Source organism: Spea bombifrons, chromosome 5 (genome assembly GCF_027358695.1).
Source record: "Spea bombifrons isolate aSpeBom1 chromosome 5, aSpeBom1.2.pri, whole genome shotgun sequence".
Lineage (NCBI taxonomy): Eukaryota > Metazoa > Chordata > Amphibia > Anura > Pelobatidae > Spea > Spea bombifrons.
In genome coordinates, this window is record NC_071091.1 from 85,437,984 (window position 1) to 85,465,660 (window position 27,677).

At 39.2% G+C, this 27,677-nt stretch overlaps 1 protein-coding gene across 1 annotated transcript; it reads left to right on the forward strand.

Moving 5' to 3' along the window:
- The first annotated feature begins 686 nt into the window (after positions 1–686).
- On the forward strand, positions 687–27,450 carry TGS1 (trimethylguanosine synthase 1). The gene is made up of 14 exons (XM_053465965.1): positions 687–762; positions 2,093–2,203; positions 3,032–3,096; positions 3,734–3,888; positions 4,312–5,110; positions 5,749–5,872; positions 7,860–7,946; positions 9,026–9,197; positions 9,493–9,802; positions 13,332–13,484; positions 14,300–14,443; positions 16,157–16,373; positions 17,182–17,260; positions 26,801–27,450. Exons 2-14 carry the CDS (start codon positions 2,097–2,099, stop codon positions 26,909–26,911), a joined length of 2,523 nt encoding a protein of 840 aa, XP_053321940.1. The 5' UTR covers positions 687–762; positions 2,093–2,096; the 3' UTR covers positions 26,912–27,450.
- Positions 27,451–27,677: the final 227 nt, after the last annotated feature.

The window sequence follows — 27,677 nt, forward strand, 5'->3', positions numbered from 1 at the left end:
AATATAATAAAGTTTACCGCAATCATAATGACCATAATACTCCAATAAATGCATCAAGATGTCTGCAGTAGACGGTATACATACATTATATATACACACACAAGATATGGCTGCTGAGAACACTGCCATATATTGCTTGCCATTAAATATTCATTATGACCACCATTTCCATGCACTAAAGAACTATAATGAGGACTAAAGAACTAGAGCTGGAATACCGAGAGACAACTAAACAGATTATTTCACAAGCAACGGGTCGGACCTCGCAGTAACACTGGACTGCCTGAGCATTTCTGTATGTAGTCACTACCATTGCCCACTGGCCTTCTTTACGGTATAAACCTCACCTGAGTCAGATCCACATTATTCCCCTTAGAAGCTGTGAGGCTAGCGCTAAACCTCCCAGCATGCCTCGCTCCACAGCTCCCCTTCCTGCTGCCGTGACATCAGTGCGTGTAAATATAAGCTAGGTGGGTATTGGCGTACTAAACGACTGCATACATTGTCATATAATTACACGCACATCAGATGTCTCTAAATATTATTAGGAGGTAAGCGTGCGAAGGGATAAGCACGGCGCGAAGCATGCTGGTATTTGTAGTTCCTGTTCACACTGTATCGTGATTACTATTACCCGGAAGCACAGAGATGGAGACGTCAACAGAATAGGCGGAGCCTGAGAAGGAAGTGGCAAGGCAAAGCATGCCGGGAGTGGTAGTTTTGCTGCTCGTTTGCATGCAGGTACTGTCCGAAGCTCGGGAGGTGAGCTGAGCTTCACGCGCTATAACTTGGAAGCACGAAATTGAACACTCGTGTTGTGTAGGTTGTAAAATACCGTTTTGGGCTTTTATTTTGTGTAACATTGTATTAGAAACGTGTAGTCTCCTATGAATATTACTACGCAGACTAAAACGTGTGGCAGTATAGCAAAGCTCATGGTAGGCTGTCAGATATCTGGGTTCTGTTTTTCAATCAGAATTTGCGGGGCTTTATTTAAAGGTAGAGGTGACATTGTTACAATACTGAACCATGGATGGATGGATGGATGGATGGATGGATGGATGGAAGGGGGGAAGGGATATCATTGGGTTTATGCAGAACTTCCTACCTCTTCAGTGGATGGAGTGCAGGGGAAATCAGGCTATTTAAAGACTGTTTTACAGACCATTGCATTAAACTTTTCAGTAAGGCTAAAAGAAAAAGGAAAGTACTGTGGTACTCTGCGAAGGGGTGCGTGTATCAAAGGAGAAGAAGTTAACATTTAGGAATTCCAAGCTTACATGATGAGCAAATCCAAAATGTGTGTTGTAAGATGTGCCGAAGCGCACACAGCCTCGGTTTCATTATGTATAATCTGTTAAAATCATTGAATGGATCAGGCGATGATGTATATTCAGACGACAATCTTGGTACTAGTGGGGGGGGCTCAGGGATCCGCATTGGGACCCATGGAAGACGGGTACAGCTTAGACATGGCGCTGAAATGTATAACTACAGACGTTAGCTGCAGAAAGAAGACCTATAGTTAGATTTCGGCTAGAGTACTGTGTACGGTTCTAGAGCAACCGGTGTCAGAAGGACATAGACATTCTAGAGAGAGATAAGACAAGGGCTATTAAATTAGTGACTGGTTTGCTTGGAGAGAGAATATAAATATACAAACACATAAAGGGATTGAATAAAGTAGAAGAGGATGAGAAGCTGAGATATAGCACGGAGAAGGCTTCCTTTATTGAGTTGGTTGTAGATGAGTGGAATAGCTTTACAATTGAAGTGGTATAAACTGATACGGTAAGATCATTTGAATATGCTGTGACAGCCTTATGGCTTATCCTGAATAGGAGACAAGACCAAGGACCGAATAAGCAGGCAGGCTTGATAGGCCCAGTGGTTTTTATCTGCTGTCGTCATAAAATGTTTGTTAGACACCCACCTTATTAATAAACTTCTAGAGCAACCTCGTTCCTGTTCTCTGGTTTAAGATAATTGCTCATCTAGTAACCAAGTTACTTTTCTGCTGCAGTAGATACCCTTGGTAGGGCAGTATAAGTGCTTGACTGATCTGTTTCACTGTCTTCATTTCTCCTCTTAGGGTCATGTTGAGCGTGGAATGGACCCAGGTGGCCAAAATGTACCTTTACCTGGATGATGACCTAAATGAAAAGAGTAAAATATTATGTCTTTGTTCTAGGGCATTTGTCAAGTAAGTATTTAAAGGGGCAGCTTAATGCCACATACAGCCCCACCGATGAAGAATGCATACTAAAAAGAATACAAATGTTAGCGGGTGATAAAGCAGCACATCTTTACAGGTTTTGGCTGAAGCATACAGTCAGTGGCAGGAAAGTTCTCTCATTTAAATATACAGCGGCCATTTCCTCTCATGTGTGTGAGGGGTCTAATCGGACCCCCCCTTGGCTGCAGAGCCAAGCGTATCACTATCATTACAAAAAGTATCGGGGGGCAAGGGAAAGAGCAAATGCATTGAGGGTGTTGTGAGCACTCCCTTCATGTATTTGGATACAACAAAAATATTAATTTAAACAAAAAATCTATATTTTTTAAATAAAAACAGGCTGATGAAATTTGTGTATTACAACTCCCATAACATATATGCTGTGTACTGTTCCCTATTTGGGTTTCTTGTGCACTCCTCATGCACAGCTTCATTTTTTGGATAAATTGAATAAGAGAGGTTGAGCATTGTAAGACAATTTAGCCGGTGTTACTTTTATTATTTTAGTTTGGAATATATGGAAACATTTTAAGGAAATTATTTTGTTTCTGTTATGTTTGTTTAGTTTGTAAAATAGGGAAAAATACATATTGAGTCCAGTTAAAGCAAACAAACAGATAAGCTGAATTTTGCATCCAGTGTGATGTATATGTGAGATGTGGCTGGTTATTATTGTCACATTAACAGGATGATATCATCTATAACCCATTGTCACATTTTTGTTGATATTCACAGATTTTTTTTTCTCAATTTTTCTGCTATGCTATTCTGTGAAACCTTTGTCTTTCTTTGTAGTGATCGGAACTTATACTACTTAGGATTAAAGGACATTGACCTTGGCAGGAATGATTACAAAAATGGTAAGGTGTTAAGAACTGTGAACACACACACACACATTTTTCTTAAGGAGAAGTAGGGCCACATCCATGCTTTACAAATTACTCCATAATAGTTATTTTTTAATGCTATTGACTAAATGGTTTTTTTTTTTCATAGTTCCCCGTGCAGTAAGGCTCGAGATTTTTGCAAGGGGAGGACAGTTTTCTCCCTCCCCTCCTCGTGATCTGTTAGTGCACAATGTGATCAGCAAACAGGGCTCCGTATCCCTGTATTGCAAATGGCAACCGTTGCAATCAGCCAGTAGGGCTAGACCCTGTTGAGGGACTCTTATCCTCAAGCGAACATCCGGTGGGTGTCATCATTGACATCTACAGGAAGGGATTGTGTGATTGGGCTTTCCTTGAATGGCATATTTTTGATATTGGCTATTTAGTGTGATAATGTCCTCGACCCTCAGCCTATGTTTGTGCCATGTGGCATTTTGTAAGAAAAAGCATAATTCCTGGATGACACCTATTTTCTCATAGCTAGAAGAAAGGCTGCTGATATGGTTGGAATTCCCAGTATGAGCTGTGAACTGGCAGTCTCTTGTACACCATAGTAATAGAAAGACCTAGAATCAACCAGTTTATCAAATCGAATTGTTTACATTTGCAGGTGATGACGAAGATGATTCCCCGAGTGTACCAGCAGAATCTAGTATTTATGACTTGGTTGCTGAAGAAAGTGACATGGACTCAGAGACAGAACTCATGGTGAAAATGGGCCTTCCTTTGAGTTTTGGTGGTTCCTCATTTGAGAAGAACTTTGTGGTAAGATGATGTTTCCTCTCCCTTCCTGCTATTTTCGGGATAACCCCTTTCTTCGTTTCTTCCTGTCAAACACGTCTCTTCTGTTATTAACGCTTACGTGTCCTTAATAAATCTGACCTCAACTTAAAACTTTAAACCTATGCCCTCTGTATGCTTTAGACTTACAATACTATTCTTGTCTCGTGAATTCCTACAGTTCCAGCTTGTCGGGAGTTCTACAGGTTTACAAAAAATACTCATCTCAAAACTTTATTTTAATTTCCGAAGGCCCATTAACCAAGCCCCTCTCTCAATCATTCCTCATTACTTTCATGGTAGTGTCTCCATGGTAGATAACTTACTTCCATTTTCTATTTTTATTATGCAAGAGATACTGAATTAGCTTTATTATTTACAAAAACGCCTAATTTTTTTTATTAACAGCTTCCAGGCAACTATACAAAGATAGCTAAAATCCGAAAAAAGAAGAATAAAACGAATAAATGTCAGAGGGATTTAAATGAGAGCATTGAGGAAGCTGTTGCGGGTATGACTGACGCTGAACACAACTGCGCAGAAGAAAGCACTACTAATACTGAGCTACTGATTACTGATGGAACCAACCCGATAGACTGCGAGGACACAAGTGTCACACAGACTGGTGCTTTTGTTACTCCGTCTATTGAGCTTGACATAAAAGAGAAATGGGAAGAGTATTGGTGTCGGTACGGGCAAAGTTTACTGTGGCAGGACTGGGTGCAGAAACATCCCGATACACAACAGTCAGATGGTAACTGTACCTCTCAGCCATGGAGCTCCCCTGACACCAAAGATGAGTGGGACGGTCATTATAATGAATCTTATTGGTACTATTTTGAGCAGTTTAAGTACTGGGTAGACCAAGGGTGGACATTTGAATCTAGTGAAGTTCCAGATCAAGAGCAAGAAGGACAAAGTACAGACAACACAGACCTGCGTTGCCCTATCACACATCCGGATGAGTCTTCTACCGAACATTCTGCTACAGCTAATGATTGCAGTGCTGGTGACGGTGTCGCAAATGGAATAATGAACATAAATCTTAATTCGGATGAAACCGAACAAGACAGTGTAAGTGATACATATGAGGTCCATTCATTGCCAAATCCAGAGTGCCCATGTGATCCTGCCCATAACGAACCGGAGGATGTGGAATCTGGAAAAAAGGATGCATCGTCTGGAAGCACTACTGCAAGCCAGCCAGGTCCGTGAAATGACGTTGATTTTGACTAATGAGCAAGTTAAGTTGTGTAAAAAGCAACCTTGCAACTGCTTCTCATTATAGCAGTTTATAAATGGGTTTTCTTGTAAGTAATCATTTGTTTATCTTTAAATAGCTCCCTGCTGTATTGCAAATCTTTAAATTTTAATTTAAAAGAAGCGACTTGAACTGTGACATGAATTGCTTTCTAATTACATACTATGTAGATATTGATTTTGTATAGTTGTGACATTAGGATTTAATTTATACAAACGCTAGCAATGTTTCTGATTTCTCCAAATTTGGTACAATTGCGAAATGCTACCTTGTGTAAACAAATGGTCGCTGAGTCCTTCTGTAACCTCCTACCCTTTAATCCTTGGCTCCTCAAAGAAGTGTACTTGTACTGCGAGTAGTTTTGTGAAGAAAGATATGCCCAACAGTGTATTTTATTTTTATTCTTTCTGCTCTGTTTTATTCTGCAGATAAATTGAGATTGCAAATTATTACAAGTGCCGTGAATGTTAAAATAAATAAAAGAACATACATTTTATAGGGAAAGTTCACGCGCTTTATTATATCAATTGACTTGTGGAGTTGTATTATCTAATCTATAGTCACATGCCTCATCTTTGTATTAGTGTCGGGAGGATCAAACTCTGCACCCCAAAATGTGCGCTCATCTACCATTAAGGGGCAAAGTGAAGGTGAGGATGATGACGATGATGAGCCTCCGGACTGCAAACAAGCCAAGATTAAGAGAAGGTAACAACCCTCCCACTCCAAAATTTGTTCAAGGGCATAATTAGTGTTCCTTATATTCTGAAGATGTCCGATTATGTTTAATTCAGTATAATTGTCCAAATGTAGAGCACGAGTTATTGATACCACTTCGTAATTATAGCTACTGTATATTTACTAAATAGGAGAAAATCTGTCCCGATGGTGACTTAAAGGGACACTCCAGCCATTGTATGCACCCTAAAATATGATAGCCGAGAGGTCTCTGTGAAGTATGTTGTGTGACTCCCCCCTTGAAGATGCATTGAGTGGAATTTTACATTATCATTCATATTTGTTTGTGCCCCTACCTTTAAGTGGAGGCAATAACAGCAGACGGGAATTTATTCCTGCTCTAATGGCTCGAAAATAGGTCCTCCTGAAGCATCCCACACTTTGGAAAGTAATTCGTCAACAGGGGCAAAATAAAACATGTATACTAAAACTAAAAAATAAATACATGTGTATATTAACAGAAAGTAATAACTTAATTGAAGCTATTTTACACGGTCATAAATTTATATCAAATATGACAATCTTGTGTTTATCTTATGTTATTTGTGAATCTGGGCTGTTTGACAAGAAGCACGAAATTGATAACAAAAAAGTCCAAATTTCAAGTAAAAATGAATCAACCAAATAATAATCGCAATTCAATAAATTCTTTTATTGAAATAATAGCATGATTGGTTGAAATTCATTCTGTTGTAAATAATCCTCTCCAAAAACTGAAAGTATGTACATTTTAAATTAAAGAAAATATTGATATTTGATATGTATTGATAATAATGTTTAATATATGCGAGGAATGTTGGCTTTGAGACAGTGTAATATTCAGTTTATTTGGTATACACACAGTGACTGACCCTATAATAATACCAATGACAAAAGTTATGGTGGGTGATGAAAAACCCTTCCACTTAAAATTAAGGGGGTAGTAGAAGTTTTTTTTGTCTGGTGTCTAAAGACACCAGACAAGCCAGAAGGCTTGTTTTTCCCTTGGAAATCTCATGGTGCTGCCACAAGGGATTCTGGGTAGGCGCATGCAAATAAGGTCAACAATGATGACCTTTTGCCTCTATATCCACTTTATGCATGGATCCCTTGAACCTGCCCTCCCCATGCTGTCCTGCATATGACTCCGATAAAAGCCAGCACCCCCATGAGAAAGCGTTGGTTGCCAGATTCATGATGGGCATTAGCCCGGCAGATTTAAAAGGACGACCCCGGTAGTCTATTGTACAGTATATACAATATACAAAGGATCCTTCGGGGGGGCATAATGGGCACCTCCTGTATCATTGAGTGAGGAAGAGCTGTTTGTATACATTGCGAAGGAGCAGTACAGTGGTTATTAATAACATAAAAAATACTGTCTGTCTGAGTGTATACAAGTTATTCATTTAATCCTAAGGTTCTCTTTGTAACAGAACCAATGTTTAAGTAGGTCACTATATCAATAAAATATAGTTGAAATTATTTTGTTCTCTTGTACACAATCACTATTAGAAGCAGTACAGATCAATTCAGTGGCAATTAGTGTTAGGAACAGGACCCGTATTAGAATGAGACTCCTATCTTTTTGAGAGACTTCTCTTTTTAGAATTCTAATTTTAAACTATTTTATTCCTTTTTTAAATACTTTTCTAGGGGGCACAATACACTTTCTACCTTATAAAACCTCTGTGAAGCACACAACATATCCATATTCCTTCTGTCTTATTAAACGAGTAAGTGCCAGTCTACTTTATCCTCAAGTGAGCTGCTAATTTGGCAAATCTGGATATTACTAACTATATCTTCATGTTGAATGCTATATATTAGTCATTCTTCTTTGTGAGTGGTGTTCCCTGTCACCTAGAGGTTCAATATAGACATATGTGGCATTATGTACAACAAAATGCATGTTTATGTATCTTACCTTGCTGATGTGTTTCCATTCGCACTCAGTCTTAATGAATGTGTTTTGTAGCCATGAACTGGATGCAGATGAGTACCCGCGTGATGTGCTTGCAGAGGCCTCCAGTGTCTTGGGACTTAAACATGGAACCGGTCAAAAGTAAGGCTCTTAAGAGTGATGCGCCGTGACAATAAACTAGAATATTTAATACATATTCAAACAAGGGAGCCAAAGCTCTTCTATAAACCTCCCACTTAATACATACTTATTTGCGGTTATTGTATCGGACAATTTTTGGCCACCACAAGTGAGGGCACTGAAGCAAGGAGTTGGATCTGTACTTCTTGAAAAGTAATTTACCTGTAACTGCCTTTGTCTAGGAAATTGCTGAATATTAATTTGGAATTGATATAAATGAACTGAGAACTACCATGTTTCTTAATCTTAGCGCCATCTAACGGGGTGTCCCTAAACATCTCCAAAGGACTTGGTGTCATGGGACGTTAACGTACACTAAAAGGATAGATCTTTTTAATATAATACTTGAGCTTACTTTTAATTTACCGAGAGGGCTGTGGATAAATGGAACCTCCTCCCATCACAAGGGGTAGTGAGGGAATTTAAACATGCAGGGTATAGTCAAAAAGATTTCCTGAATCAAAGGCAAGACCAAGGACCAATTATGGTCTGTCTCTAGACTACATGGGCTGAATGGTTCTTATGTGCCGTCAAATTTTATGCTTACGCACGCGCGTAGTCCCTTTGCTGTCTGAGAGTGACTCTGCTGGTTCTCTGTTGTGCTACTTATACATACTGTATACCTCTTTACATGCAACTTACATTGTGACCCTGCTTTTTATATTTGTCACATTGTGGAATACTCTGCCCAATAGTCTACTTTAAAACACCTAAACAAATACCCCCTGGTTCTCTCCCATTAAACCATAACTACAGTTTGCTGTAAAATCTACACTTTAACTGCTTAATGTAAGTATGTAACTTAGTAGACTTTAATGTGTTGCTCGTTTTATTATATATGTGTTATATTACCGTTCGATTAAACATTTTGTGGTAATTTGTTTAGTTGGTGATAGCTGTCTGGTCGGGAACATAGCCTCTGTCATGTTGAATAGGTATCCTTACAAGTGTCACCGCCATCTTATAAAATGGTTATTATTACTGTGTTGCCTAATGGCTACTATTCATTCATTCATTTTTATTTTTTTTGACTCTGCTAGGTATGGAGAGATTTCACATTTCAGCCACCGAACTCTGCACTACCTAGAAAGAGGTGTGAAGCACAGGTCCCAGTTTCTCGACATGCATAGACCAGTGAGTGCCAAGAACAAGCACATCTTTTTCTCTGAGGATCCTGTGATAAAGCCGATGAAGACTAAAGCTTTAAATAAGGTATGATGGGTGGCTATATTTCTAAATCCACCCCCAGTGTTTCTATAGTATTTCAGCTGTTTGTCTGGTTTATCATAGTAAAGGGTCAAGCTTATTAATCTTCCACCATTGCGCATTCAGAGCCAAAGAAGCTCTTCCACCTAGAGAAACTCGCTTGTGGCTTGTTTTTTGTGATGCATAGTAATTGCAGGAGAGCTGAACGCATCAAGGTTCCTGTAAGCTCACATTTGACAATTTGTCTCTATACTATGGATATCGGTATAGATCATATCACCTTTGTGGCTCTTGTTTCCAGGTTAAAGGATTCCTGGAGAGGATGAGTGAACCCACTCAGAGTACATCAGATGAGGTGGTTCCCTTGCAGGATGTGTCTGTGTTTTCCAGCAGCTCAGACTCCGAGGAACAAGACCATTCGGACCTTCAAGGTTCTTCTGTCTCACCAGAAACGAACTCCAACCTACCCTCCAACAGCATATGGTGTGCTCAAGATGCAAACCCTGAAGAGAAGCAATTCATTACCAGTGATACAGTAAACCCTGCCAGAGAGCTGCTATCCTTGGATATCCCTGACTATCTACAGGCTGAAACAGACCTTGTGAAAAAAGGTTGGTAGAGTTTGTGGCATTTTACATGAACTAGCCTACAACCTCATCACACATTGAAACCTTTATGGTTGTGTTTTTTTGCAGATCCACACCACTGTGTGTGATCAAAGGCAGCTGCTCTGTGTCTCCAGCTGAACAGTGGTTTAGGCATTTATTTTAATTTAGTGAGGCTGGCTCCTTCTGTCAGAGGGGGATCCAGCCTTTTTTTGGTGATCACGGTGTTCAGTACTTAACCCTTGTCCTTCTGAAACAGATTTCTCTGCCATCACGGGATTAATCATACCGGCTCTGTACATGATCTCATTTTCCTTTAAAATGATACAGTGCACCTTGGTCTTTGTGTGCATATACTTTCTTTACCTGAGGTGCGTTGTGTGTATTAAGGAGTAATATTATTCCGTCAGCTGTAAAAGTGTGAACCTAAACTACCGTATTTGCTCGATTATAAGACGAGGTTTTTTTCAGAGCAAATGCTCTGAAAAATACCCCTCGTCTTATAATCGGGGTCGTCTTCTAATCAGACCTCAAATAGAGGTCTGATTAGGAGACTAAGATCCAGATCCCCCGCACCGCTGCAGGGGACCTGGATCCTCCTGTCGTCGCCTCCCCCCTCCCCACACACTTACCGGTGCTTCCGGAGGTGAAGTTGGCAGCGGGGGTTTGTATGCGTCCGTCGCAAATACCTTCCCCGACTGTCAGAGTTCCAGAGTTCCTGATCTCTGACAGCCGGGGAAGGTATTTGCGACGGACGCATACAAACCCCCGCTGCCAACTCCACCTCCTTCCGGCTGCCGCGGAATGAGACGTCAACCCGCTGCCCCGGCAATCCAGCAGGAAATTGGAAGCACCGGTAAGTAAGTAAGTGTGTGTGTGTGTGTGTGTGTGTGTCATTTCTTGAATGCCTTACACTCCTATATGCCACTCTGGCACTTAGGGGGTTAAAAGGCATATTATGGGGCAGAGTGGCATATAGGGAGGTATAAGGCATTTCAGGAGGCAGAGTGGCGTTAAGGGGGCATTTAATAGTGCACTCTGCCTCCTGAAATGCCTTATACCTCCCTATATGCCACTCTGCCCCATAATATGCCTTTTAACCCCCTAAATGCCAGAGTGGCATATAGGGGTATAAGGCATTTCTGGAGGCAGAGTGCTCTATATAATGCCTTTTAACTCCCTTAATGCCACTCTGCCTCCTGGAATGCCTTATACCTCCCTATATGCCACTCTGCCCCATAATATGCATTTTAACCCCCTAAATGCCAGAATGGGATATAGGGGTATAAGGCATTTCTGGAGGCAGAGTGGCACATAGGGGGTCAAAAGGCATACCATGGGGCACAGTGGCATATAGAGGGTTAAAAGGCATATCATGGGCCACAGTGCCATATTGGTGTGGCAAGCCTGGGGGCAGATGTGCGTAACTGGGGGACAGGTTGGAAAATACAAGAAATAAAAACAAAAAAAATATTTTTCTCAATCATAGCTTTTATTAAAAAAAATAGTTTACATGAATTAACATTTACTGGTAAAACTTTTTTCCTTTAGGGTTGTCTTATATTCAGGCTTTTTCTTTTTTTCCTAAGTTAATATTCAGATTTTGGGGGGTCGTCTTATAATCAGGGTCGTCTTATAATCGAGCAAATACGGTACATCAAGCAAGTAGTGATTCAAGAAGCTCTAAAATATTGTATAATTTTATAGTTTTTTGGATGTTCTGCTTTTCTAAAATACCGTATTTGCTCGATTATAAGACGAGGTTTTTTTCAGAGCAAATGCTCTGAAAAATACCCCTCGTCTTATAATCGGGGTCGTCTTCTAATCAGACCTCAAATAGAGGTCTGATTAGGAGACTAAGATCCAGATCCCCCGCACCGCTGCAGGGGACCTGGATCCTCCTGTCGTCGCCCCCCCCCCCACACACTTACCGGTGCTTCCGGAGGTGAAGTTGGCAGCGGGGGTTTGTATGCGTCCGTCGCAAATACCTTCCCCGACTGTCAGAGATCATTGTTCCAGAGTTCCTGATCTCTGACAGCCGGGGAAGGTATTTGCGACGGACGCATACAAACCCCCGCTGCCAACTCCACCTCCTTCCGGCTGCCGCGGAATGAGACGTCAACCCGCTGCCCCGGCAATACACCAGGAAATTGGAAGCACCGGTAAGTAAGTGTGTGTGTGTGTGTGTGTGTGTGTGTGTGTAGGGCATTTCTGGAATGCCTTACACCCCTATATGCCACTCTGGCACTTAGGGGGTTAAAAGGCATATTATGGGGCAGAGTGGCATATAGGGAGGTATAAGGCATTTCAGGAGGCAGAGTGGCGTTAAGGGGGCATTTAATAGTGCACTCTGCCTCCTGAAATGCCTTATACCTCCCTATATGCCACTCTGCCCCATAATATGCCTTTTAACCCCCTAAATGCCAGAGTGGCATATAGGGGTATAAGGCATTTCTGGAGGCAGAGTGCTCTATATAATGCCTTTTAACTCCCTTAATGCCACTCTGCCTCCTGGAATGCCTTATACCTCCCTATATGCCACTCTGCCCCATAATATGCATTTTAACCCCCTAAATGCCAGAATGGGATATAGGGGTATAAGGCATTTCTGGAGGCAGAGTGGCACATAGGGGGTCAAAAGGCATACCATGGGGCACAGTGGCATATAGAGGGTTAAAAGGCATATCATGGGCCACAGTGCCATATTGGTGTGGCAAGCCTGGGGGCAGATGTGCGTAACTGGGGGACAGGTTGGAAAATACAATAGAAAATATAAAAGAAATAAAAACAAAAAAAATATATTTTTCTCAATCATAGCTTTTATTAAAAAAAATAGTTTACATGAATTAACATTTACTGGTAAAACTTTTTTCCTTTAGGGTCGTCTTATATTCAGGCTTTTTCTTTTTTTCCTAAGTTAATATTCAGATTTTGGGGGGTCGTCTTATAATCAGGGTCGTCTTATAATCGAGCAAATACGGTAATATATATCCAGACCCTTTTTGAAGGCATCCATTGTATCTGATAGCACCACCTCTTATTTATTTCCATACTTTTATTGCCCTTACTGTAAATCCCTTTGTCGTCTGACATCTTCACTCTTTCAGTCTGAGGATGACCTTCTGGTTCTTTGTACATTTGTGTTTTTGAACAGGTCACTGGAGAGAAATATTTATACAGTTTTATAATATTTCCTCTAAGATTCTGTTTTTTTTAGTGTATATAGATGCAGCTTTTTTAGTTCTTCATAGATCTCTCAATCCCATTATTAATTTTTTAGCCCTCCTTTTGCACATAATGTCCTTTTAAAGGACTCTTACCAGAATTCCACCACATATTCAATGAGAGGTCTTACCTTTGACTCCCTCCTGTGAATCAATACCCCGTTTCATCCTTTTGGCCTTTGCAGCTGCTGACTGGCATTGGGCTCTGTTGATAAGTCATCTACAATCATTCCTTCTCCTTAGTAGTTTTTCCAGGGAGGATACCATTTAAAGTATATGATGTTTTATTTTTACCATCTTTTTTGTAACAGCTGAAAAGAAAAGCAAAAAGAAGAAAAAGAAGAACAAAATGAAAACAATACCTTTGCCTCCTGAAATTGCTGCTGTTCCTCATCTTGCAAAGTACTGGGCACAGCGCTACAGACTCTTCTCTCGCTTTGATGAAGGGGTTAAGCTTGACGAGGGTAAATGCAATTAGAATTTTATGCATTTTATTTTATAGATTTATTTTTTTACTTTTACTTTTTTGCGAAGCTGAAGTGCCCAAAACTGTGAATTTCATTCTGTGATTCCGTTAATGTCACATTCTTTGAAGCGGTGGGCTAGATTTCCAGTGACTAAATTCAATCTTACACCTTTGTCACCATGGAGATGATTGTAATCCTAGGATCAATATATTTTGGGTATTTTTTTTCCCATTGGCTCTATTTATAGACGTACAAAACTGCAAGGGGAAAAATGTTTGTTTTTGGTGGCTGGGTTTTAGATTTTATTCATATAAAACATCTTAGGTTTATGAATATGGTTTCAAATCCCCACTGAAAAAAATACATAATCACATATATTAAGGGTGAATAAAGACAGTAAAAATCTAAAAATAAAAAATATAAAATAAAAAGCTGTTTTTCTGTAGTGTAAAAAAGCCCTGGTCCTTAATGGGTTAAAACCATAGCAGATACCTTCTATTCATATTGCTATCGGCCTATAAATTACCATTGATTCACTGGATTGTGAGTTGAGCTGTCCTGTCTTCTTAAAGCGCTACTATATGATTTGTTCATAAATCACAGTTAAGTCTGTAATATAAAATGTTTTTTTCTGGACTCGATTTAATAAATTGACCCTAGAGAGTGTGAGGATACAGGACCGAGCAGAATGCTTTCCTGTAAATCCTTTTTATTTCAAGGGATTGTTTTACCTTTGCCAAAGCAAAAAGGAAATGGTTCCATTGCATTTTGTAGCCACCACAAGTGTTCTTAATGTCGCTTTCCACGTGCAGAAGGCTGGTTTTCGGTAACACCTGAGAAGATTGCAGAGCACATCGCCAGCCGGGTCAGACAGACCTTTAACTGCAATGTTGTAGTAGATGCTTTCTGCGGTGTTGGGGGTAATGCCATCCAGTTTGCCAAGGCCGGAAACGCTGGTGAGTTTGGAAGTATTGTACCGAGCAGCGTGTGACACATTACAAAATAATTAACTTAAGTTGTAATGTTTTGGGGATTTTTTTTTCTTTGTTCTTTTATTCAAAATGAATTCTTTCTACATTCCCAGAATGTGATTCATACCTCCGCTAAAGGTTAGAGAGTTAATGAATTTAAAAAGTAACTTTACATTATTTAGACAGCCCCAGCAGATTTGTTTTACAATAGGGGGGGGCGAGAAAATGAATAATAGGGCCCTACTCTTGCAAGCTTAGAGTTTAAGAATTTGAGGGGGGAGATGGAAGGACAGGCTGCTGGACTGAAAATGATTTGATTGTAGCGATGGTGATATGGAGATCTGGAAGGGTAGGACGGATAGTTTCCTTATGTCGAGAGTAACTGTTATGTCAGCGTGTGGCATGGGTAAACACATTATGACAAAAAATAGATAGAGGCTATGAACGTGTTGGGTTTTATCTCTTTTAAGAGGGAGTTAATTAAGGAAGTAATCATTTATGCATTTTTGTTCTTTAACCCCTTCGTGACAATGGCCTTTTTAACATTTCTGCGCTGCTCGTGTTTAGCTGTAATTTTCTTCTTTCCCGTTTACTGAACCCACATGATTGTATCATAATTGTATCATATTATTTACTATTAAAAAAAAGTATAAAATATGGTGAAAAATTTAGAAAAAAATGACTGTTTCTAACTTTTAGTTGAAAAATCTTTTACTCATCTATAAAAGGTAATGAAAAAACCTGCTAAATAGATTCTACTATTTGTCCTGAGTTTAGAAATACCCAATGTTTTTATGTTTTTTTGCTTTTTTCTACGCATTATGGGGCAAAAAGTACAGGTAGCGTTTTGCTATTTCAAAGCCATTTTTTCCAAATCTGGTAATTCTTCCCCCCATGTGCCATTTCGGGTATATTTGAAGCCAGCCAATGCAATTTACCCCATCAAGTCATATATTTTTGAAAACTAGACAGCCCAGGGTATTCCAAATGCTAATATTTTAACCCTTTCCAAGCACTAATTCTACCATCAGCCTTTGTCAAACTTTTTGGTAGTAATTTTTTTTGCATTTGTTTTTCCACACACATTTTACTCTCCGGAGCGTTCACAGTCCATCCCAAGGTAAGTGTTTGGTGTTGCTGGATGCCTCCTGATCGAGGCATTCCAGCGACACCATTTAAGTTTAGGAGGACGCCCTCCTAAACGCTTTTAAAAGGGGCGTCCGCCGCCATACAAAGTATGGCGGATGTTGACGCCCCGGGGAGGGGCCAGAGATGGCCCTTTGTGCCGATCATGGCGTTGCTGAATGCCTCGAGGTCGAGGCATTACAGCAACGCCGTTTAGGTGCAGAAAGCGAAAATAGATCGCTTTCTGCACCCGTTTAAAGACGTGCTGGTCCTAGTCAATTGTCGTTAACGACTTGATTTTCCGTGACGTGCCCAGACCGGCAATTGTCATCAAGGGGTTAAATTGCGCTGCTTTGTTCAAGCAAGAAATAGTGCTTGATATTTATACCAGATATTTCTAAAATAATCAGATCCCATATGAGAATTAGGAATTGTCTGTAAAATGTTTAGAGATACAATCCTGCAACATGACTTGATGTGAAAGCTCTTCTCTCGTAAAGTTTATTTAAAGAAACTCGTATATTTTGATAATGTCACTCATGCATTGCCTCTGCTTCTCCTTTTTTTTTGTAGTTATTGCAGTGGATATTGACCCAGTGAAACTGGATCTTGCTCGGAATAATGCTGAGGTCTATGGTGTTGCAGACCGCATTGAATTCATATGTGCCGATTACATGCGTGTGGCTCCTGATTTGAAAGCTGATGTTGTATTTCTCAGCCCTCCATGGGGGGGACCTGACTATGTCAGTGCTGAGACCTTTGACATCAAGACAATGATGTCTCCAGATGGATATCCTTTTAAAGACTGTCTACCCAGTCATTAATTAACCTTTCTGTTCCACCCTTGATGTGCTTAAATTTAATGCCTGGAAACCCCGATTGATATAAGAGCTACAATGTAAAGAAGTAGTTGTTGTGGGGCTTGGTAAAGTCTCCCTCTGTGTAATGCTTACATTCTGAGGTTCCATATGTATTGACCTTTTCACTTGAAGCTAAGTGGAGCATATACGTGTAGGAGAGGGTTGGTAAGCACCATTGGTAAGAAGAGGGCTGTTCGATCTTTTGCTTGGTAAGCACACTGCTGGTGTTGATGATTTTTTTTATTTTTTAAAGAAAGACTGTCTGGCAAAAAGGGTTATTGAAGTTGCTGTGGACATAAATGAAGGAAGGGTGTCTCCTGCCATGGTCATCAACAAGGCATGCAATTAAGGGACCCTATGCTTCTCCATGGAATGTTCCCTCCTAGTGATTCTGCTGCTCTGCTATCGATGTTCCTGTAACCAGGGACAGCTTGACTTGGTCCATGAAGTCCCGGTTTGAGACACCCAGTGGGTATCTGCAGGCACCCATGAGTCCTGTTTTTCCTAGCAAGATATTGCTCAGGATTTATGCAGTCGTGTTGGCAAAATATTTTAGAAACTTATAAATCTGGCCTCAGTGATGGGTCTGATGAGTTAAAGTGAGTGTTGGGCACTGTTTTACTTGGTGTTGATCAAATACCGAGTCTGACTACGTATGGGCATGCTAGATGGGCCAAACGTTATACTGTATTAAGTACCACAAAGGAAAGGACTTTATTTTCCTTCATGTTCCTCCACATTTGAAATTTTCCAGCTTTCCAAACAGATAACGAAAAACATCATATATTTCCTCCCACGCAATGCAGATATAGAGCAGGTAAGTCTCCACAATTACCCTATTTAACATGGTTTGCTATCTCTGCTAAGGAATATTGTGACAGAGTGCCTCTAAGTAGTATAGCATACCATTAATCAATTTAACTACTTACTTTTAAGCGCTTTGTCCCTTCATAATACTTATTGAAGTCCGTAAACTGAAATGTTCAAGCTGGAAGCTTGCATTTTAGTTAATGGGTCTCTTGTAAAATTAGCATTTGTGATAGGGGAAAATGGTTAGGATTGGTGAGGACAATGATTTATCAATATTGGAAGAAAGTCAGTTGTTCTGAGGTGTGCCAAAACCGACATTTAAGGTAGGCCTACAAGAAGACCCCCTGTGAGTTAAGAAAAGAGACAGATAAAGGGGGCAACCAAGGGATATAAATCCAATACCAACTACAGGCTGATTCAATTAGCCTTAGAATTTTATAGTAACCTCTAAAAATGTATTATGTTTTCTGGTAAAGCTACACAGATATTGACTTATTTTCAAATTAAACTGCAAACTTCTAGTAAAGTTATAATATGATTTAATTTGTGTTTAATTGGGTAAGCTATGTAGTCTTTGTTTGTATGCACACTCTTTAGTTATTGACGGTTGAGTTTCTTTTAAAAGAGCTACAATATGTCAGTAAAGGCAAGTGCACACGGTGCCACATGCTTGCTCAGAAGGAACCCGGGTAACTTCTTGGCTACCCTCTTTTATTGGTGTTTATATATGAAGTGTACCCAGAGCCACATTTACTTAAAGCTGTAATTCTTCAGTATGGAAGTGGATGTGCATAGCCTACTAGATACTGTTTTGTGTGTTTGGTTTTTTTGTAGCTTTATTATAGTATTTAAATCAATGTTTTTATATGACCAGAGGTTTTTTTTCATACCTTCTTGAATTTTTTTTTTTTTTAATTTGTGTGAAAATATATTTGCCTGTGTTGCTATTATCTATGTAGGGACTGTGTATGTGGACCCAGGATGCATACCTTGTTGTGGCATTATAGAAAACCTTTCTGTACTGCAGTGGAGCGGGTCACCAGCTCCTGAGTCTATCATCGGCTATATCCAACCAGTAGGGGAAAGTCTTTTGTGTTTTTAACAGTAGGTTTCCATTATAGAAAAAGTAATGCTGCGGATCAGCCACAGAACAATCAGCAGCTTCTTCGGCATTACAAAAAAAACCCTTAAATTAAAATACACTCAATAGATGGCGCAGTCACCCTAAATAGGGCTGCTTACAACCATTAGAATGAATTGTATAAAAGTCAGCTGGCCGGCATACTTGTAAAAAGCTACTGTTCAGATTTCCTTTGGAGACATCGTAAAACAAGCGGATTGACTTCCCCCTTTCTCAGTGCACACGATAGCTGAGTGAACGCTTATATTTTAACTACAAAGTGGATGTGAAAAGTGTTTTCTTTTATGTTGTTAGACTAACTTTGTAAGGCGCTGGTGCGCAACTTCATGGGAAAGGCCAATAAGGTCCTAACTAGATTCCCCAAGCGGTCTAGCTTTTGAAAATATATAGTTTTATGGAGTTGAAATATATATAATATATATAAAATATATATATATATATATATAACCTCTACTGTGTCTCAAATGAGACATTGGCCTAGCGAACTGATCTGTCAGTATTGCATGTTTGAAAACTGTAATGTGCCTGTTCCAATTTTGAACCCGCAGTGCCAAAAACACGTGGCCTACCCGTGCATATGGGGTATTGCTCTACGTAGTAGAGGTGTTTCTTAATACAAACCACAAGTTGTTCCAGTAATGTCACGTACCCAGGGAAAGAAATGCACTGAAATACCGTTTGGATAGAATGGGTTTGTTTAAAATGGGGGAAAAAAGGCAATGTTTAGGACAGACTGGTGCTAAAATGGTTAAATAAAACTTGTTAAAATGTCCCTAATAAAGTATTTTAGGATGTCATCTTTCAAAAAAATCTATACTTTTGTTCAGCAGTTTTTCTTTTTCTTGTTTAGAAACAGCGATGCGTGTCATTCATATTTAACCCTGTAAGTGCCAAAGTAAATGGAAATACCAGGCATGCGAATACCTAAATACAATTTTGGAGGGATGTTTTTATTATTCTTATATAGCGCCAACAGTTTACGCAGCGCTTAATACAATACATAAATTCAAGCGATATGACAAGAATTGACAGACTAAGACAAACCGATACATTCGGTGGATATATATAGTTTTTATAGATGAAATTGAAAATGTTGCCTCCCCCCCTAATTTCCCCCAAATTCTTAGATATTTTTCATGCTAAATAATGGTTTAAATATTTTGTGGGGCTGGACTAAATGAGTTAGTGGTCAATCACAGTTGAATAAAGACAAAGCAAAAACGCACAAACTGCTCTGGTCATTTAGCACAAACATGGTAAAAAAAAACAAAAAAAAAAAAACCTTGGTCCCGAATGGGTTAGTAGATTAATGCATTTTCAAGTTAAGTGTTCTCTGTGTTTAGAACTCTTTCCATCCTGCAAGATTTTCCAGAAGGTACCTGGCTTGCTTTTTAAAGCTTACTCTTAGTGAACACTAAGTTAATAGATTTTTGTTTTGCCGCTTTAATCTTGCTCTTCTAATTAACAAATAAAGTAGACCTGTCGCAGAAAATCGTTTTGTTCTCATCTCACGCAGTACGTAGAACACGGTTAATTCGATTGGCACTTGGTAATTCCTGTGTCTCATTGACAGCTCATGTTTTTCCAGCATGTATCTGACACCTTTCCTCTGGCTGCTGATTTAAAAGCTTTGTAATGTTTGCAAAAAAAAAAAAGCCGAAGTGGCTTATATAAATTACACATCATAAGTCTCCTTATAATATATTTGATAAGTTTGCATGTATAGGTTTTATTATGCTTAATGGGAAATTTGGTTACAAATCAAGTATATTTGCTGAATGTGTATTAGGAAGTTGGCAGAGTGTACACACCCCTGTTAAAATGCCAGGTTCTTGTGATTTTAAAGAATGAGACAAAGATAAATGATGTCAGATCTTTCCACCTTTAACGCGACCTATAACATGAACAATTTAATAGCAAAACCTAAAAAATAAAATAAAAAACCTCACAATAACCTGGTTGCATAAGTGTGCACACCCTCTTATAACTGGGGCTGTGGCTGTGTTCAGAATGAACCAATTACATTCAAACGCATGTTACATAGAAGTCCGTACACACCTGCTATCATTTAAAGCGACTCTGATTAATCACAAATACAGTTCAGCTGTTCTAGTAGGAGTTACCTGGCATTTGCTTAGTTGCATCTCAGAGCAAAAGCCACAGTCCGCAGAGAAAGACGAGAAGAAACCTGGTCAGGGAGGCTTACAAGAGGCCTACTGCAACATTAAAGGAACTGCAGGAATCTTTGGCAAGTACTGGCTATGTGCTACATGTGACAGCAATCTCCCGTATTCTTCATGTGAATGGGGTAGGGTGGCAAGACGGAGAAACATCCAAGCCCAGCTGAAGTTTGCAAAAACAAACATCAAGTCCCACAAAAGCACGTGGGAAAATGTGTTATGTTCTGATGAAACCAAGGTTGAACTTTTTGGCCATAATTCCAAAAGGTATGTTTGGTGCAAAAACAACACTGCACATCACCCAAAGAACACCATACCCACAGTGAAGCATGGTGGTGGCAGCATCATGCTTTGGGGCAGTTTTTCTTCAGCTGGAATGGGGGCCTTAGTCAGGGAGGAGGGAATTATGAACAGTTCCAAATTTTGGCACAAAACCTTCAGGCGTCCGTTAGGAAGATGAAGACGAAGGTCACCTTTCAGCACGACAACAACCCAAAGCACACATCCAAATCCACAAAAGCATGGCTTCACCAGAAGAAGATTTTGGAATGGCCCAGCCCAGACCTGAATCCAGTTGAACATCTGTGGGGTGATCTGAAGAGGGCTGTGCACAGGAGATATCCTCGCAATCTGACAGATATTGCCACGTCAAGATGTGCCATGCTAATAGACTCCTACCCACAAGACTCATTGCTGTAATAAAATCAAAAGGTGTTTCAACAAAGTATTAGTTTAGGGGTGTGCACAATAATTGAATTGTTCACCTTATAGGTCACATTAAAGGTGGAAAAAGTTCTGACATGATTTATCTTTGTCTCGTTCTTTAAAATCACAAGAACCTGGCATTTTAACAGGGGTGTGTAGACTTTTTATATCCACTGTATTTGAGATGCACGTCTCCCGCAGTTTTATACTAAACTGATTTGTGTTTGTGGAATGGTGATTTCTTAAAGATGGTCACATGCTGGGTTTTACGCGTTGCCCAGGCTGCTGCCGGAAGAGTATTACAATGTATGCGTTCATTGCTCTTCAACAGATCATGAAACATAAACTGCACAGTAGGGCTGCAACTAACGATTATTTTAATAATCGATTAGTTGGCCGATTATTTTTTCGATTAATCGATTAATCGGATAAACAAAAAAAATATTTAATAATTTAATGAAATGCCCTGCACCCACCCACACTCTGCCCCATCAGTTTCCCACCCGGCAATCATTCTCTCTCCAACGACGAATCGATCACTCGATTAATCGATACCGGAAATCGTCGACAACGATTCCCGTTATCGATTATTATCGATTTTATCGATTCGTTGTTTCAGGTCTACTGCACAGACAAGGTGGCCCTGCTGTCTTGTGCTGAAAGGAAGCGGGTTTCAGATTACTTTTGTACGTTTGCAGGGCTGTGATATTTTTTTTTTTTTTTTTTTTTTTTTTTTTTTCCTGTGACTAAAATAATCAGAGCAGTGCTTTAGCAACTTTTGTCAGCCCAGCTTAAGGATTACACAACCACAAGAATGCCTACTGGCTATGGCCCTTAGTCACTGTGTACTCTTACACTTCTACATATAGTTTCTCGGTAGGCAGAGTCACAATAATGGAAAAAGTCAGTCATATTGTGTAATCCAAGGAAAGTGGGGAAGTTAAGATGGCTAGGTTTTATTTATAATTCCCAAAATAAGTCCTTCCACTTCTTAAAAAGTTTTGCTGACTATTCATACTAACTATTCCGCTTCCCGTTATAGTTTTCCTAACTTCTGAAAACCCATTATTTCATGTAGGATTGCATAAAAAACACAGGATTGTTGGTAGTGTTTATAAATATATATATAAATATATGAGCTCAAAAGTTTGCATTACCTGGGAATTGTGAAACGTTTGCATTGATTTTAAAAATGACTGATCGTGCAAAAACCTGTCTCTTATTTAAGGCTAGTGATCATATGAAGCCATTTATTATCACAGTTGTTTGGCTCTTTTTAAACTCCAAATGATAACGTATCACCCAACTGGCCCTGATCACAAATGTACCCTTGAATGTTTGGCCTTGTTACAGACTCCCAAGGTGACACACACAGGTTAAAAGGACAAAGGTTAATTTCTTACACCTGTGGCTTTTCAAATTGCATATAGTGTCTGTGTATAAATAGTCATTTAGTTTGTTAGCTATCGCGTGGATGCACTGAGCAGGCTAGATACTACTGAGCCATGGGGAGCAGGAAAGAACCGTCAAAACACCTGCGTAACAAGGTAATGAAACTTTATAAAGATGGAAAAGGATATACAAAGATATCCAAAGCCTTGAAAATGCCAGTCAGTACTGTTCAATCACTTAAGAATTGGAAAATTCAGGGATCTCTTGATACTAAACCAAGGTCAGGTAGACAAGAAAAATTTCAGCCACAACTGCCAAAAGAAGAAAAACCCACAGCTAACCTCAGGATAAATACAGGCTGGAAAAAGATGGTGTGGTTGTTTCAAGGAGCACAATATGACTGTACTGGAACAAAAATTACCTACATGGTCAAGTAACCAGAAAGAAACGTTTACTGCACCAATGCCACAAAAAAAGCCCGGTTACAATATGCCCGACAACGCCTTGACACACCTCACAGCTTCTGACGAGGCCAAAATAAAGCTTTATAGCCACAACCATAAGCTCTTTCTTTGGAGAGGAGTCAACAAGGCCTGTAGTCGAAAGAATACCATCCCCACTGTGAAGCATGGTGGTGGCTCACTGTTGTTTTGGGGGGAGTGAGCTCTAAAAGCACAGGGAATGTTGTGAAAATTGATGGCAAGATGAATGCAGCATGTTATCAGAAAATACTGGCAGACAATTTGCGTTCTTCTGTGTGAAAGCTGCGCATGGGACGCTCTTAGACTTTCCAGCACGGCAATGACCCTAAGCACAAGGCCAAGTTGACTCAAGTGGTTACAGCAGAAAAAGGTGAAGGTTCTGGAGTGGCCATCATAGTCTCCTGACCTTAATATCATTGAGGCACTCAGGGGAGATCTCAAACGTGCGGTTCATGCAAGGCGACGAAAGACTTTGCATGTTGCCATGAAGAATGGGCAGCTTTACCACCTGCAACAATTTGGGGCCTCACAGAAAACCATTACAAAAGACTTTACTTGTGCAGATTTCTTTATCTTTCTCGCTGAAACAGATTGCTATCTGTAGGATAAGAGGAGTCCCCTGGAGAGAGTTTCTATAAGAGGGAAGTGCCGCAATATTTTTTCTTTTTTTTATATTTTTTCATATAAGTTATATGCTTCAGCAACACACATGCTGCTGTATACTCCTAGGCCACATTGAGTATTTTTTCATGCAGCAAAAAATATGAATTTGTTTTATTGTGCTGTTACTTTTTTAGACTCTAGAAGCTTACATAAATGTAGACAAAAATGTTGGTGAAGTGAATTATCTGTCATTTCCTTCCTAGTGAGTTTTTTCCTTTTCAGCAAAACAGCGGAAATTCATGTTAAAAATATCCCAGAGCATCACAACAGGAGCCACTAATGTACAGAAACGTATTGGTAACGCACGGCTGGCCATGGCTTTTTTTTATTATTTTTATTTTTTTATTTTAATGCTTGTGTTAAATTAGTTTTGAAGATATTCTTTTTCACTGCTCGCTTTAAATGGCAAGAATATGCACATTGTCTAAATATTTGCTTTAATGAAATATTAAACATTCTAATATATATATATATATATATATATATATATATATATATATATATATATATATATATCAATAATGCTACTTTTTCTTGAATTATAACACCTGAAGCGAAACCTAAGGTTCTGAAACCTCCCATCTTGTTGGCCCAATTAAATTAATTTTCCCAAAAACTAAATGAATGTATTGCAGACAACTTGTGCCCTGTTTTGATTATGTATTATGAATATTGTATATTTTATTACACATTCTGCACGTTTGTTTGTCAGTGGTGCTGGGGCACTTGGTGAGTGAGGATGTGAGTTCCGAACTACCGCATTTGCTTGTGTTTTTTTTTTGCTTTTATTCTTTTCAGAAATAAGCTGAAAAAACAACCTTGTTTTATAATCGAGGTAGTCTTTAAAGTCAGACCTTAAATCTGCGCAGCCACCATGATCGGCAGCAGTGAAGATTTCCTGATAGCCTTTGCAAGTCAGTCTGTCCAGGAATGAAAGAAACGCTATGACATCACTGCACCCAAATGCTATGACATCACTGGCCTGTCAATCATATCCCCAAATCGGGTGAGGAGTGTTCAGGGATGCCTCTGGATTGAAGCATGCCTGGAACGCCCAAAAAGAGGCTGCAATTTCTGGGACTGCTGTCTCAGCAATTTCATAGAGGATTTGAGACTATCTAGGTCTCTTCTTCAGTCTTATTATACATGTGTTATACAGTAACATGCCGACAGTCGCAGCAAGGTACAGAGATTGTGAATAGAGATTACATTCCTGTAGTGATGTTAAAAGGAAATACAAATATATTAGTGTGTTGTTGTGAAATGTAGCATCTGCCCTCAGCCGTCTCAGGGGTCAGAACATATGCAGTTGTATCTGATGGCCTGGTATACACTTTTTTTGTGTATGTGTTATGGTGAAGGCTGTTGCTGTTCAGGTAACTGACCGTGTCCGTTGGTTGGTGGTAAAGGGAGGTTTGAATGGTGGTGTTTTAGACGATAATGGTTGTGTCCAGGAAGCTGGCAGGAACTGAGTTGCAGTTTTATAGTAGAGTAAGTTTGGGTTTTTTTTTTGTTTTTTTTTTTGTGGAAACGTAGAATGGACAGGCCCAGTTACCTCAACAGCTTCCACTTGGACTACACATAAGAATCCATAATCTACAGCCAGGCCATAAGATCCAACCACATATGTTCTGAGTGCAAAGATGAACTAAAAGACCTCAAGAAGGAGGAACTCCTAAAATACAAAGAGCCACAGAGAAATTATCAGATCCCCAAAGTGGTCACGTACAGCCCACTGCTTGGAGTTTTTTTGCTATATTGTTTAGGACCTCAAGCAAACTACATACAGATGACAGACTGATAACTGATTAAAACAAATTCCACAATCTTATCTGCTCCTTTACAAATATATATATATATTACACACCTGTTAGGAGCACCATAGACCACGTACAGGCCAACACCATAAAGTTTAATGGTACCGTCTCGAGCAAGCTATCCAATATGGTAAATCTCATGTGTTTGCTGCCCCAATTCTGAACCTTACGTAGGTGAAACAGGCCAGCCCTAGGAAGACAGATTAATTCACATAGACACAATGTGAACAGAAAAAGATGCACAACTGTAGGAGACAACTTCTGCCAAAATGGACACGGCATCAAACATCTGAGGGTCACCATATAAATGGTTCTGGACACTGAGAGAAAGGTACATATTGGAATACAAACTCATACTAAAATTTGGCACCATTTAATTCAGGTGTACATCCTGATGAAGAATTTGTCATGCTATCCACACAATCAGTCTTTCACACGGATACTTCTGTATTTCCTTTTAACATCGCTACAGGAATGTAATCTCTATTTATGATCTTTGTATATTGATGTGACTGTCGGCATGTTAGGGATTTTTGCTTCAAATGTATAATATGCCTGAAGAAGAGGCCTAGATAGTCTCAAAAGCTTGCAATCCCTTATATGTCAATAATGATCAATTAGAATGTTACTTACATTTGGATTGGTCAACGCAACTTGCCATTGGTGTGATGGTTGTTGATAAAGAGACTCTGTATGCCAATGAAGATATTCCATTAAATAAAAATCATTAAATAAAAATAGTATTGTAAGTAAAATTTATATTTTTTTGGAACATTAAAGCAGTCGGTCTTAACTTATAATGAGCAGTCCTACACTTATCTCCTGCTTCCATACTGATGTACTTTGTTCATTGTATGTTCCTGACCAGGTAGGACTCACTGTCCATGGGAGAGGGAGCTGTAAATGGTCAGTCTGCTAATACTTTTGTCATCTGCATTGCGCTCCACGCAAATCTCATATGCCCTATACACACAAACCTACATAGGCTTATGTGTATATGTAGATAGATATAGGTGTGTGTGTGTATATATATATATCATGTTAAATGTTAGTGCAGACATCAGACAGCTGGAGAATTATTTACCAACTGATTTGCATAAAAGCAATACATATAGTATAATACAAATACGATACAAGTGTCCTCATTTTTTTTCTGTATATTTATAGGTTGCATCATTGGCTGGGCCCGGAGGTCAAGTGGAAGTAGAACAGAATTTCCTGAATAAAAAACTGAAAACAATGACCGTATACTTTGGAGACCTGATCCGAAAATCTTAAGTCTTTTTTTTTGTTCCACTCTTAAATATTTTATTCTGAGGAGCGGAGGGGTTTTTGTCCAGTTATTGTTTAGGCACAGAACAGTAGTTTGTGATTCCATACCTGTAAATATTTTTTCCTTAAAAGAAAAAAGAGCACCGTTCCACTTCCTAATAGGACACGGATTTGTATAAAATTAGAAGATGGTTAGATAAAGAATCCATGGTCAGTCAATAATCACCATTGCCAAGAAGAGTTTAGAAATCAGGGGTCATGAATACAATGTTTCATTTATTTTTACTTGATAATCCGGCTTAAAGAAAAAAGGATTTTCTAAAACTAATACAATCCAGCTATTAAAGTGGTTTGATTTCTGAAAAATGTTTTGTACCAGCTATATGTCTACACTATTCCTTAAAAGATCCCCAGCTCCAAAGATGCTTCTCCTCCTTGCAGTTGCTCTCTTACTAGTTCCTGTGCTCTCTGTTTTGGGAGTATATTTGTTAATTTAGTAGAATAAAGGAACTCATGTTTCCCTGATGCTTTTAGAAGCCTGTAAATCGTGTAGAAATGTAATCTTTTATTGTGTATGTGGCTCATTCTGCTTCTTCTAAAAGTATTTGTAAGAGGGGGTAGTAGTCTGTCACCATGAGGTTTACTTTTTCTTATTTTCGAACACTGCAGCAGTAACACCCCTCCCATATATATATATATATATATATATATATATATATATATTTATATATATATATATATTTATATATATATATATATTTATATATATATA

Bases quoted from the DNA above. Each gene is read 5' to 3' on its own strand.
- TGS1 (XM_053465965.1), top strand. From the start codon at position 2,097: ATGTTGAGCGTGGAATGGACCCAGGTGGCCAAAATGTACCTTTACCTG. The intron at 3,889-4,311 runs GTAAGATGATGT...TTTTATTAACAG, and splicing joins CATTTGAGAAGAACTTTGTG to CTTCCAGGCAACTATACAAA. The intron at 5,873-7,859 runs GTAACAACCCTC...TGTGTTTTGTAG, and splicing joins CAAGCCAAGATTAAGAGAAG to CCATGAACTGGATGCAGATG.